Source organism: Struthio camelus, chromosome 16 (genome assembly GCF_040807025.1).
Source record: "Struthio camelus isolate bStrCam1 chromosome 16, bStrCam1.hap1, whole genome shotgun sequence".
NCBI lineage: Eukaryota > Metazoa > Chordata > Aves > Struthioniformes > Struthionidae > Struthio > Struthio camelus.
The window spans coordinates 15526370-15540440 of NC_090957.1; the positions used below are offsets into that span (position 1 = coordinate 15526370).

At 46.8% G+C, this 14071-nt stretch overlaps 1 protein-coding gene across 1 annotated transcript; it reads right to left on the reverse strand.

Annotated features, from left to right (window-relative positions):
- Window positions 1-1865: 1865 nt before the first annotated feature.
- Window positions 1866-14048, reverse strand: GUSB (glucuronidase beta). The gene is made up of 12 exons (XM_068910017.1): window positions 13716-14048; window positions 12042-12230; window positions 11292-11473; window positions 10657-10799; window positions 9941-10128; window positions 8833-8985; window positions 7870-8048; window positions 7246-7392; window positions 6175-6259; window positions 4418-4594; window positions 3360-3495; window positions 1866-2086 (listed from the first exon to the last, which is right to left on the reverse strand). Exons 1-12 carry the CDS (start codon window positions 14031-14033, stop codon window positions 1932-1934), a joined length of 2052 nt encoding a protein of 683 aa, XP_068766118.1. The 5' UTR covers window positions 14034-14048; the 3' UTR covers window positions 1866-1931.
- Between the last annotated feature and the right edge of the window lie 23 nt (window positions 14049-14071).

The window sequence follows — 14071 nt, forward strand, 5'->3', positions numbered from 1 at the left end:
ATTTTCCTGGATTTTTGGGAAGGGGGCAGGGGTATTCTGGGAAAAGGGTTAGATAGGCGGGTTGGGCCTACGATTGCACTGAGCTGTTAAGAACATAAGCAGGAAATGAGACTCTCTGAAATGTGTGCTTACCATAAATGTGGATATTAAACTTTGCATCTGTCTTGTTGGACTGAATGAAAGTATAGCTTTCTCTTCTGCAACTGCAAGTCCTGTGTATATCATAGGGATCTGAGCCCTAGTTTGTAATGCGTTAACCATGTCAAATCTTTTATCTGTGTTTTCATGTGGCTGCTGTTGGTATGTCATGATGTCAGTGTTGAAATGGGGAACAAAATGGTTTAAAAAAAATGAAGTCTAGAGATCAAGAAGTTGAAAGAATTTTCAAACACTGTTAGTGGGCTTATATATGGTATTCACTCTCGTACCAAGTAACAGTTGAGTGACTGTCTTTTTAATATGGATAAATATTTATAGTCTGGGTTTTTAGTGAACTAGAAAATCTGTAAACCTAATACAGTGTAACCATGAGGAATCTTAGTACGATGTTTTTTCTTTTCCCTTAAAATCTCAAGGAAAAATTGCTCTGAAGTCTGCAATAAGCATATATGTCCTTATTCTGCATGTGGCAGTGGAAACTTTTCTTGGCTTCTAATGTATCACCTCTGAAGGAGAGAGAATGTGGCCATCATGCAACATAGTAACAAAAGTTTTCTTTATTATTGGCAGATGTCTTGGTCACTTTCTTGAGATCCTAGCGGAAGAGCCAGTTGTGGAAAGAATAGTCACAGCAATACTGTTTTACACAGTATCGGTGAATCAGAGTAATGAAGCTACCCAATTGTCTTAACTTCCAAAATTCAGTAGGCAGCCTCCAATTTTGTGCTTCTGATAAGGGTGTTGCTGCTGTTGGGACAAGTTTGGGAGCTTGCAACAAGAAGTTTGCAGATGAAGTGTTCTGAGCTCTTCTGTGAGTATTGACAGAGTCTATTGCAGTCTAAAGCCTGGCCTTTAGGAGCCTCTAAGACTGGTGTGCTGCCTGCAAGGGAAAGTTAGTACACTACATTACTGTCTAAAGTGGTGTGTGCACACTAATTTACAAATCGTTCTACCCCAGAATGCTTCAGGTCAGTATCAGAAAGACTCAGGTCTTTCAAATTCACCCTCTAGAATACTATTACTGTAGTTCCATAGTGATGATTTAATATGAAGGAAGTGCTCTTCCATACTGGAAGGTAAAACTGCGTCTAATAGTGGTAAAATAAATAGTTTTAAACTAACTTCAGTTGATGTAGGTAGGTACCCATCTGACACATTCCATCTTGCTGCTATAGTATGAACTCCATATCGTATTGGAATATGTTGGGTATCCTTACCGAAGTAGTGGTTTGCACGCTTCCTGACTGCTGTTGACTCTCGGAATTTCTCAGCCAGCCACATATGTTCTATACGACTTGAACAAGAGAAACTATGTCCACAGGATCACTGAAGAGCAAAATGTATAATTTGCTGTGATCAGAGTACTTTAACAGTTACAGGAGTATAACTGGAAAACCTCTTTCACATTGGAGGGATGTGATGCTCATTTAGAGTACTCTGGATTTTTGAAATCCTCAGCATTCATTTGTATCATGCTGGGTTTTTTTGTCTTATTTTGTCATAAATGGGTACCTCAGACAGGATCTCTTAACTTCAGCTCCTTGCAACTTTGTTCATTTTCCTACCTGGAAAACAGGAAGCCTACAGAGATGGCTGGGCATAGGAAACTAGTATTCCTGACTTGCTTTGTGTTTCAGAGTTGATAGCTACTTCAGATGGACTAGAGATTGCATTAAACTTGCAAGGCTTGAGTCAGCAAGCATAAATATTATTCAAACAAATTTAATGAACAAGTTCAGCATAGAATCCAACCATTACACTTTCCGATTTCATTACAGAAAGCGGATATGTGATTTTATTATAGGAGGAAAACAGCTTGATTCATTTGCAATCTTCCAGTATCTCTCTCTAAGAACAAACGCAGCTGACTTTGGCTGTCGTTGTCGGGTAAATAATCCTTTCTTGTTCCCCAACACACGTGTGATCCCTGTAGAGAAGTTATAAAATAAAGCAAGTATATACAAAATGCTCTTAAATTCCCTACTGTAAACTGTTACAATGTGTGAACTAAATCCAGTTAGGTGGAAGAGACCTATGCACCTTCTGCAAGAAAGTCAGGTACAACATGGAACTTGGCAAATGTAACTTGCATCATCTTGGCAAAATTTTAACTGATGTAACTGAGCAATATAAATGCAATACATTGCATTTACAACCAATAAGTCAATGGCAGTTAATTCAAGTATACCCATGAACTGAATCATAGTCTCTCTACAGCAGAAGTTCCTTCTGCCATTAGTTCCGCATTGTAATTTGAGGGTGAAAATGTCAGTTATTAACCCCTCCCTCTGGCTGTATTATCCTTTAGTGGCATCGGTACCCTTTTTGCCTATTTTAGTCTTCACTGGAAATCAGAAAAGATAACTGCAGCAGGTTGAGAGACTGGAACTGCATTTATGTAAACTTGTCTACATTTTTTTTCCATCCTGCTATTTGAAATTAATATTACTTTTCTGACTGCTTCTCTATGATGACCTACCTTTCTAATACCTGTGTTGGTGCTCTATAGATTATTTTTAATGGAGTTTGCCTGCTTGAAATTAACACTGACTGTTTACTGCCCTAACTCGCTGTAGGTGGCATATGCATTCCTTGTTCCTTACTAGGTCTCCTTCTGAGTTGCAGTAACCTAATTTCTAGGTGACTGTCTGCACTGTAGATTAAGTAATGCCTCATGCTTTGTGAACGCACTTATTCATTAACAGTGGATTGAGTGTCATGGTAAGACCGTTGCCTGCCCTTCTGCATCTGGTCCTGTGCTGCTGAAGCTCTATGCCAATTTCACAATACCTTATTTAAGGTGCTCTGTTATTAAGGGCAATTGTAGGTGAACTATGGAGCAAGTGAGATGCTTTCCTAAAAGCTAACTGAAGCTCTGGATTAAGGATTGCCAAGAGACGAGTGATCTGGGTCTGCTCACGAACTTTCCTTGCATTCTGCCCTATTGCACGGTTTCATGTTCTGGGATAGCATCTTTGCAGAAGGGACACCTGAGAGCTCAAGCTGGAGAAAGAGGATGCATGTACAGGCAGAACCTTTCCTCTTGGCTCTGGTCATGTTGGACTTTGTCACAGAAACCAGCTATGCTCTGTCTTGGAAAGCAGAGGGTCCCTTTGCCCTGCCCTACAGCAGGCTTATGAGATAAGCCATTTAAAGTCACAGGGAAGATGGAGAGTTGTTTGAAATATAAATAAGCCTACCTTGATTAGTCATGAAATCAGCAAAATTCCAGATGAGCTCCCCAATCACATACTCCTTCCTTTTTTTGTCAAATACGGAATGGTACTGTTTTAGCATAGCTTTCTGATACTCCTCGCTGAACATAAGAGGTGGATCCTATAGCCAGGAAAAAAGATGGGCTTGAATGGAGGTGACAGTGTATCTCAGCAAAGGCTCCCTATGTTAACTTTCCATTTACAGGAGACTCATTACCTGAAGACAAGCTTTTCAATTGCTTGGTCTCTTCATTGCAACTGCATTAAGAGTGGCCATTCAGTGACAATTAGCACCTAATGAAAGTGCAGGGGGAAACACAGGCAAACTACAAACATTATGCCAGCTGTACTCTTTGTTGGGCAGAAATACACGGTTTTGATTGGTAAGGGTGCTTTCTCATGATAAGCTTAGGAGCGCTACCTTCTGCTATCCAGGACTGTATTGTGAAAAGAACGTCTTGTTCCCAGTGTCTTATCTTCTTACTAGGCATTTTCTACAAATGCCAAAGCACAGAAGATTTCACAATGCCTCTTCTAGAGGTTTAACCACATTAAGTATAAATTAACAACTAGCTGTAGCTTGACTGTCAAAATGATTCATTGTAAAAGGTGCATTGCAGTTTAGGACCCAAGTACAAAAGCGTTATTAGGTATGTTTTACACAGTATGAGTGGAGCTAATACCAGGAGTTGGCAAGTGTCAAAAACCAAATGTCTAGGGCAAAATTTAGGAGAGGGTAGTTTCAGCTTCAAAAGTTGCAACAGGGATTTCTACCTCCTGTGCATGAGAACTTAAACAGCACCTTGCAAAACGCTCAGTGCTCTTGCTCAAAGCCAAAAACTTCTCTTACCTTTGTTAGAGTCAGTGGCAAAGCTCATTGACTTCAGTGGAGCAGGATTACAGTCCTAGAGTCTTTTGGACACTTATATCTAATACATCTCAGAATTAAAGGGTCAGCAAAACTTAATTAGAGGAGATTGGTACCAATGAGTTGGGCTACTTAAGAACAGTGCTTTTTCATCTAGTGCACTTCTAACACTTACATTGTGAAGTCCAGGAATTGAATCTGCTCCATATTCACTCTGGATAATGGGTTTTTGGTAGGTTTTATACCAGTTCTCAAACTGTGTCATGAGTTGTAGTGGAATAACCTCCAGATGGCCTGGGTCATGATACCACGAGAAGTAACTATTTACACAGATTACATCCACATAAGGAGCCTACAAAACACAAGGTGGGAGTGTTTTGTCACAGAGTTCAAAGTAGGCAACCTCCATTCCTAAAGCTAAATCTTCCTTTTGGTTCATTTCAAGGAATGCAGTTTTATTACCCCTAGAATGAAGCCTTTTTCCTTGCAACTCAGGCCCTCCCAAAGTAACTCCTTTTCCAGAAAAAAGCAGGATAAAATTAACAAGGCAATGGCATGTCAATTTGACATTTTCTTACATACTTAGGAAGACACAGCAAAGAATTAAATAAGATCAACCCATTTCAGCCTCAGGTTCGTTAGAAGTTTGAGGTTTCCAAGATGTCTCTGGCTTGCTGGTACATGTAGGCATACTTTCTGAGCATTGGAATGTGGTGATCAAGTTAGTGCTCAAATATTTTGACTAGCAAATAAATTTGTGCATCAGTGGTGCAATACAAGACTAAGCATTCTGCAAGTTGTATGCCATTTCTGCCACATGGACAGTATGATAAAGGGCATGAAGCCCACTGAAGACAAAGTGATGTTATATGTAACTTGTTCAATGTTCTCTTAACATGGTTTTGTAATAAAAGAAAAAAGTTCTAATATCACATCAGTGTGTAAGACCTATTTTTTGTGTGTGGTGGGTTTTTTTATTTATTTTCCTCTCCTCCCCGCACCGTGTCTCCTTGGGTTAGTCACATGGTACTGGGAATGGGATGTCAGAGTCTGTGTATATATGCATGAAGCAACAGTAATGTCCAAGAGCAGATCCCTGCTGGATGATGCCTTCAAAATTAAGGTCATCAAGTTTTCCCCTCCTTGAAAAGGGGACCTCCCAGAGCTACAAAAAGGCCATTCCTGTAGGACAGCTCAAGAGAAACATGAAGTATATCCTGGTACCTGTGGTAGCACCATGTACATGTAACTTAGCAGGCAAGTCTGTAAAAGGATATTTGTTGCACCGTGATAACAAAGTGTTACAAAACCAACTTGAAAATTAAAGGTTACATAGGAACTACCTGGAAGACAAATTCTGAGGTGTGTTAAAGATTTTTTGGTTCATGCTATGGACAGTTTTAAAGAACAGCCAGCCAAAAAAGCTGCTGTTGGGCTAATTACACAGCTGCAGAACTTTCATTATGAAGCTGAACTCAGGCTAGAAGAGGTTTTAAGATTACTGAACCTAACAGATACCTGCTAAAGATGATCTAGAGCAGTTTAAAGGAATTAAGGCAAAGCTTCCTTCTTAGACTTCCATGAGGGCTGTTAGCATTCTAAAGAGGGTTTTAAGCTTTAGTTTAATTGCAAGTGAAAGGCCTGCGCATTAATAAACACAAACAATAGAATAACAAAGCATGGCAATATTACTAGAATCCAGTGGGGCTGATCCTGCATACTTCACTCAAGACAGGCAACTTTCTTCTCTTTTACAGATGTTTGCCAGACTACAACTACAGGAGAAGGTGCTTTGTACTTGACATGCGAGTTTTCTTCTGCCTCTTATCTACTGTAAATATGGGGAGGTGAGGGAAAGGAACTTGCATTAAATGTCATCTTGTCAATTGTTTTATGGATAAAAAAGAAAGCTAGAAGACAAGTTAAACTTACACCATGATCAAGAGCGTAATTAGCATCTGTCACAAAGGTTACTGGTCTGGAGGGATCAAGAGCTTTGGTGTGAGCTATCACTGTCCTGTTTGCAAAGAGTAAAACAAGAGTTCAACAACAGCAAGGAGAAACAGCTTGGCCAAATGCTACCCTGTTTCCTCAGTCTCCCTGTCCTTCTACCCCCTCAGGCATTTAGAGCCGCTTGTGATTTTACAGACAGTATTTTTAAAGCAAATATTCAGTGACCTGCCGTGATCAACTCCTTTTGGCTGCGTGCAATTCTAGCCATCCCTGTAGGAGTAAAAATATGTCAGTAAGACCTTTATCCATCACAAAGTTGATTGATTGCTAGTCAAACTGATATATTTCTGCTCTTTTTTTTTTTTTTTTTTTTCAAACAAAGGCACGTTAATTTGTCTGCTAGAGCCAGCGCTCTGAAGTTAGAGAATGAGGGAGACGAGAGAGAACAGGAGCATCAAGTTCTATTTCCACCTCAACATTCAAGTAGGGTGGATGATTCTGAAGAATGAAAATTCAGAGTTAGCTCTTAATTCACCTACAGCTACCTGGGACAGTCTGCTACCCCAATTTTATAGAGATTACTATTAGCTAGCCAAAGCTTAAATCTCTTTAAAAATAAAACCAAAGGGTCTGCAGGGACTTCAAGCAGTGGCTTTTGAGTGTCACTAGCTGTAATTCTCAGACGTAAGCAAACTCAGAATTTAAGCACTCAACTTCCTTAGCCAGCAAGGAATGAGCAGTTCCTATGAGGTCTGCTTTTCCTTGACCCTTAGCAAGAAGAAATGCTCACACCAAACAGATTCTTGGTAAGTCTGCAGCGCTTTACTGGTTCAAAAATAACCATTTGAGAACAGAGTGGAGTTCTGAACTCAAGCTACGTTCCACATATGCAGCAGTTGCACTTTTAGTTTGTATCTGTGGGTACTTTTTCAGGGTTCCCAAAAGTTGCTTGCCTTCTTTTTACTACTTCTTTGTACTACCCCAAAGAAAGATGATACATTATCTGCAAAGACTCATGTCTCATCGCTGTGTGCAAGCATACGCACTTACTTGAAGTAATAAGCTGCTGGGGGCAGCTGTGAAGCCGGCTCGTTGGCCACTGACCACATCACGACTGAAGGCCTGTTCTTATCCCTGCGGACCAGCTCCTCCATCACAAGAAGATGATGTTGCAGTGACTTGTTCCCAAAGCTCTCACTTAAAAGGAAATGAGATCAGGTCACTATATTAGTAGTTAAAAAAAAAAAAAAAAATTCATTCCCTTAGCCTGTCTTTGCGGTGACTTGAGAGTATCAGGGGCTTCTAGGCACAACCAAGCCTTGTTGCAGGTGACACAAAAACGAGGCTTCTGCCCTATTTCTCCAAAGCCTACTGTGCAGTTCAGGGCCATGGTCTGGGCTCATTAACCAACTTAGACTGGACGAAGCCATGAACACGTGGCAAAAACGCCCTCTGGTTGCTCAATCTCACTAGTCGCATTCGGAGAGGCTTTGAAACGCAACAGGCTGATTTCTAAATAGAGCAAAGTACTTCCACTATCAGGCCGAGGCGAGCCCCAGGACGGGAGGGAGGGAGGGAGGGAAGCCGTGGGTGTTACCAGGACAGAAAGCATCATTTGAAGGAGCTCTTGGGACTACAGAAAGGTGGGGAAGGGCCTTTCCAGCAATTGCTTACGCAGTTTTAATCCCCACTCCGGGGCACTCGTCGATCACCACGATGCCGTAGGCATCGCACAGATCCATGATCTCCTCGGCGTAGGGGTAGTGGCTGGTGCGGAAGGAATTTGCCCCCAGCCAGCGCAGCAGGTTGAAGTCCTTCACGACCAAGGGCCAGTCTAGTCCTTTGCCACGGATCTGGGGAGGGAAGAAGGCCGTGGCACCCCACTGCACCCGCACGAGGTCGCCAAGCCCCCTGCAAGCCACAGGGTTTGGGCTTCTTTCCACCATGCGTTAGCTGGAAACCACCTCTTCCCGCTCGCCCCCAGAGCCTTTCCAGTGCGCCCTTTCCAGCCTTAGCAACGCTACGCGCAGCATTTGTTTGTCTTTCTGGGCATCGAGGTCCGGTACGTGGCCGCATACGCCTCGAACCACCCCGGCGGGGAAGCGGGCCGCGGCCCAGCGGCCCAGCTACCGCAGGGGCCGCGTCAGCCATTTTGTGGTGGACTCGGGCCGTGCGGAGCCGGCGCCCCGCGGCTCTCCCGCCCTGGGCACGCCCGGCGGCGGCGCCGCCGCTGAGGTGAGCGCTGGCGCGGAGGCGGCCACGGCGGGAGGGAGGGAAGGGGTGGCTCTGCCCAGCCGCCCCGGGGCTGAGGCCTCCCTGTCACCGGGTCGGACCTTGCCGCTCGGCGGGCTCAGACCTCAGCGCCAGCGGCCTCTCCTGGCCGCAGCGCCACGTTTCCTGGAGCGGCTCCTGACTGGAAGCCATGGCGGGGAGGCGGCGGCTCCTCTGCCAACACCCCTGGGGCTCGCCCACACGCCCTGAGGGGGCGATGCCGCTGCCGCGGGGCTTCCCTGAGCCGGGTGTCCACCTAACGCCCCTGGGCCCCAGTGGCAGCTCCCAGCCTGGGAGAAGGGTGCGATGAAGCCGCCCCCGGGGGAGGGAGAGGGGAGGCAAGAGCGGGCGCCGCCGCGCACTCACGTCCGCGTCTTCGTGCTTGTTGACGCCGTGGAAGTAGAAGGGCTTCCCGTTGATGAGGAACTGCGTGCTGGTGACGTGCACGGTGCGGATGCCGACCGGGAGCGTGTAGACGTCCTCCAGCAGCGCCCCGTTCGCCTGCGCCTGCAGTTTTACCTGCGTCCCCAAGGGAAACGCGGGCGGCGGCGTTGGTGGCCTGTGCGAGCCCGGAGGACGCCTCGGCCTCCCTCGGGCTCGCTCCTAAGGGCTGCCCTGACCTTCCGGCCATTTCCCGGCCCTGCCTCGGCCACCTTGCTGCTTCTTGTCCCCATGTAACTCCTTAGGGAAGGAGCAAGAATAGGTACAGAAAGTAGAAACCCAAGCTGGGGAGATTGAAGGGTAAGGAATGAGGGCTGGACAACCCTTCTGCGACTTGTTCATCCCAAGAGCCCCCGTCTCTCTTCACCTTTCTCACTGGCCCTTTCATCACTGCTGGCCAGGCAGAGGTGACACCTCCTCTTCTCCCCTGCACCTTGATACCAGCCAACTGAGAAGTCGCCTACTCACAGGCAATGTGAACCTGAGCCTTTGCAGACTCACAGCAGGTGATCTGCCCTAATTTCTGCATCTAAGCATCATTGTTCAAGCTTGACTCGCACAACAGTTCTGCAGGCTTGCACTATTGAAGCTGAATCCTTGTCTTGCACAGAGTGGGAAGAAAGCTCACTGCATGGCAGAGTATGTGAAAGAGATTAGCAGCGGGCTCCTCAGAGGCTCTACCCTCAGCTTTTGTGCTATCTCTTCCCACGTATTGCCTCAACCAGTCCTTCTGCAAGAGATGGATCAGGCCCTAAACGTGACAGGTAAGCATCTGATAGAGCGTGTGCGTGCATGCCTGCGTGTACCCATGCATGACCCCCCCTCTTCTTCTCCCTGATGGACCTTTCAGTTCAGCACACAGGGAAGCTGGCAAAGCTTGATCTGATTACAGCATGATCAGCAATGCCATTCTGGTCATGTGAACAGGATCCGTGGGAGAAGGAGAGGAAGGAAGGTGGGCCATCTGGCAGTTCCTAATCTCTATTAGGACAATGAGAGGAAATGCACACAAAGGGAGAAATGTCATTGTTACCTCTAAAGAATAGCGGTATCCAGGGTTCTCATGCATCAGATAAGGCCACCAAAGATTTGGATCCAGGACTTTTAACTCTCCATCTGGCCCATCACCTGTAGCAACCACTTTTCCCTCTTGATCACGTAAACTCAGGGACAAGGAGTAGAGTGCGCTGCCGACTACTGATACCTGATACTGCACTATGGCTAGTTCAAAGACAACAAGAGAGGGTCAGAAACTGGTATGAAGGAAAAACAAATGCTTAAAAGCTTGCAGGGTCTTCACATACAGCAGCATTAAAAAGGAAGGGAGAAGTACAGCAACAGTAGAGAGGCACAGATTGTTTGTATGAAGAATGACCTGTCTGTCCTGAGGCCCAGAAGTTTCCAGGAGGATTTGCATGTCACATAATTCTGTTACTTAGAGATAATCCTGCTTTAAGTGGCAAGAGGACTGTCCATAGTGGGAAATTCTACTTCCAGAAGCATCTGAACATCCTTTCACATAACTGTAGTGTCTTTCCAGAGCTTCTACTTTTTCCCACTACTTTGGAAATCTTTACTGTATTCTTAAAACTGCTAAGCTGCGCAATACAGCAGCTGAGGCTAAAAGAGAAAGCTGCTACAAGACAAATTCAATCTGACTGAAAAGTCCTTTGCAGGAAATTTTCTCTACTGCTCTTGTCATCTCCATTTTGGAGCCTGAGATAGCTGCTGTAATTGTTCTGGACCTACCAGCGCTCTCTGATGAAGTAGTTGTCACAGTAATATCATCTATGTAGACAGAAGGAGTGGTGTAAAGCACGACCGGGCGATGGATTCCAGCATAGTTAAAGAAATCAAACCTGATGTTCTGTACAAAATAGTTCTTGGGGTACCTGAGGGAGCAAGACAGGAGACATTATGTTCCATTACACAAGAACTGAAGGCAGTATACGGATGCTAGCAACGTGCTGGCAAAATAGTCTTCACAACAGGATGGATTTATCCTTTAGCAGTGCTACTGATGCTATGGTGATTACCAGTTAATGAACATCTAATGCACTGAACAGGGCTGATGAATCCTTCAGAGTAGCAGATACCTGCAGTTCCAGGTAAATTCAAGTGTCTTAATCTGCCACCGACTCAGCTTGGCAAATCACTTAATTTCAGTTCCCCGTGTATAAAATAGATGCGATAATTCAGTGTAGATTTATCATAACATTGAACTCCTTGCTTAAACTCCTCCCTGCTTGACTGATGAACACAGTCATAAATACAACCCACTCTTTTGTAAATTACTTGGAGGCTCTTAAGAAACAGCAGCCGAATAAATTCCCATTCTGCTATCCCTTCGAAAACATCAGCGGTACAGCATTCTAGCAACTCACTTTGATATGTCATTCATGTACTGAATTGACCCTGGAGGCAGTGTGTGGGGTGTCAGAGTGTTGTTGATCGCGACAGTGATGCGGCAGGGAATCCCTGGGCTGCCCTGGACAACACTGCTTATATCTGCTTCAAAAGGGAGGTGGCCCCCTTCGTGCTCTGCAACTTGGACTCCATTGACCCACTGCAAGAGAAGAGGCCCGTGAGTCCAAGAGGCAAGGTTAGGTTTCCACGGAAAGCATAGCAGGGAGAAGGGAAGGAGCACAGCAAAGGGCAGTCGGGATTCCCACTAACACTCAACCTTGTTCAGGGCTCTTAATTCTGAGGGCTCAGTCCAGCAGCCCTTCCTTTACTGGGAGCTGGGCCCGGGTCACATGCAAGCATCACTGTGAGAAACTAAGTGTTATGGGCAGGTCAGCACCTTGTCCCCTCCAGGCCTGTAACAAGAAAATGTTTTAGTTGCTAGTCCCGACCTTGGCAGATCACACAAGACAGACCTGGGAAACATGGTCAAGCTCTTGTCCCAAATTCTCCTCACTTCAGAAGGACAAGGACTCAAGTCCTCCCCTCCTCCGTTCCAGGCAGCTGCAACTGGCAGTGGCCAGGAGGAAAATGGCTGAGAGTTAAGAGAACAGCAACCTGGTAAAAAAACCTAAGCAGAGCCATGTTTACTGAACAGGCCACGGGGTAGATTTTAGTGCGGTATGAGCTTGGAAACGCCTGCACCACTGCCGTACCACGATGCAACGTACCACGATGGAGTAGTAATGGGCACTACCGAAGCGGAGCACCACTCTGGTGTTGAGGTCCTCCTGAAGCCAACGGCGAGGAAGCAGCACCTCTTTTTCATACCAAACCCAGCCAATGTAGTTCTCCAGGTTGGGGTCTTGGGTGATATCGTTGAAGCTGGCAGGCACTGGCATGTCGATTACAGGACCGGTCTGATGGGAATTGCACAGAAAGGGAGGAAACAGGTAATTTTAAGAAGATGTTCAGCTTGACAGAAGTTTTACTGACGTGGCTGTCCCACTTACACTTGAACCTGAGAACTGAAAAAACATGGCCAGATTGTTGTTCAGTCTGAAGCTACTCACAAAACGTAGTTTCTCTTGCACAGCTCCAGCTGTTTAGAGCGTAACGCTGGTGTTGCTGTGCCAGTTCACTGGCAGGGGGTGCTGCTCGTCACTCGAAGTTGTAGCAGAACTGGTGGCAAGAGCCTGGGGATATTCTGGGCCAGATCACCCCATAATGTCTGTGGAGGCTTTGCATCTATTTACACAGGAAGGGTCTGGCTTTCTCACTCCCGGAAAGCAACATAGATTTCCTGGGGTTTTTTACCTGCTTTCCAACAGTGTCGATTCAGTTGCTTTTTTTAAACATAAGGATCATATGCCAGCAGTGTTGTAATCCATTATAACATTTTGGTCGCCATATATTATTGCAAAATATAGCTGTTAACTTTTGGCACCTTCAGTGCTTGTGATGTTGCATAAATGAACACTGCAGCAACTCGCATCTGGAACACTTCCCCTTTCTTAAGCAAGTCTTTCCGTGAACAGTGGAACTAGGAAAGTCTGGGTGTCCAGGGATGAGCATCATGTGCGTGGCTGACTCAGCACTGAGTTGTACTGACGCTGCAGAGAGAATTCAGCTCCTTTATTAGACATCAGAAAAGCCTAAAAGCAAAGAACCTTTGATGGTGAAGTGGATTTTCTAGCCTCTGATACTGGGATGCCCATAACGTGGGTCTCCTTTAAGAAGATTCTCTGGTGTCTAAAGCAGGTAGAGCTTACACTTCCCACCCTCCCTTTAATGGGGGCCATGTCTAGGATCCTTCTCCTCTGTTTATTTTCACATCTATTTTCACAAAATTTCTAGCAGCTTTGTATCCTGGAGCTCTTGTCTCCTTCGACAATGTGGCAAAATTGGCCCAGGAGCGAAAAGAGAAGTGATGGACACACGTATATGGACACACGTATGGACACACGCAGAACACTTAACTTACTTCTTTCTTTTAGCAAACGGGGTTAATTTGAAGCACTTTAAAATTGCACTAGAGTTTGTTTTGTCAGTGTCTAGTTCCCGTGGAATCGACTGACCAGAACGGATTTAACGTGCTGCGAGCTCAAGGTTTGCTCTGCCAAGGCAAGGATTTCCTTCGCTGCACGGCGCGGAGCGCCGGGGCTGCCGCGGGAGGCCGGCAGAGCTTCGGCCGTTTCTGCGGGCCTCCGACCTCCGTCGTAACCTAGTCCGCCGGTAACTGCCCGTGCCCTACTCTACTCCCAGACTTCTGCCCCACTTAAACGCGCCCGTCGCTCATTCAGACACTTTCTCGCTGCTGCCACCTCCCACCCGGTAACGCCAGTCCCCACCGGCGGGAGAGCCAGGCCGGCCAGGGGGCTGCCCGCCGCCCCCACCGCCCCTACCTGCCGCAGCGGCCGCCGGTACCAGCGCTGCGCGAAGCCGGCCGCCCTGTCCGCCGAGAAGTCGGCGCGGAAGCTCCAGAGGCCGCCGAGCTCCTTCAGCTCGCGGGTCGGCGTCTCCCGCGGGTACAGCATGCCGCCCGCCGGCAGCGCCGCCGCCGCCCGCCCCGCCAGCGCCAGCGCCAGCGCCAGCAGCAGCGGCGGCGGCGGCAGCAGCGCGCAGCACCCCCGGCCCCGCGGGCAGCGCCGGCCGCCGGCTGCGGCCGCTGCCATCTTGGCTGCGGGCAGCGCGGCGCCGGCGGCAGGCGCGGCCGCTGCCATCTTGGCTGCGGGCAGCGCGGCGCCGGCGGGCGGCGCGA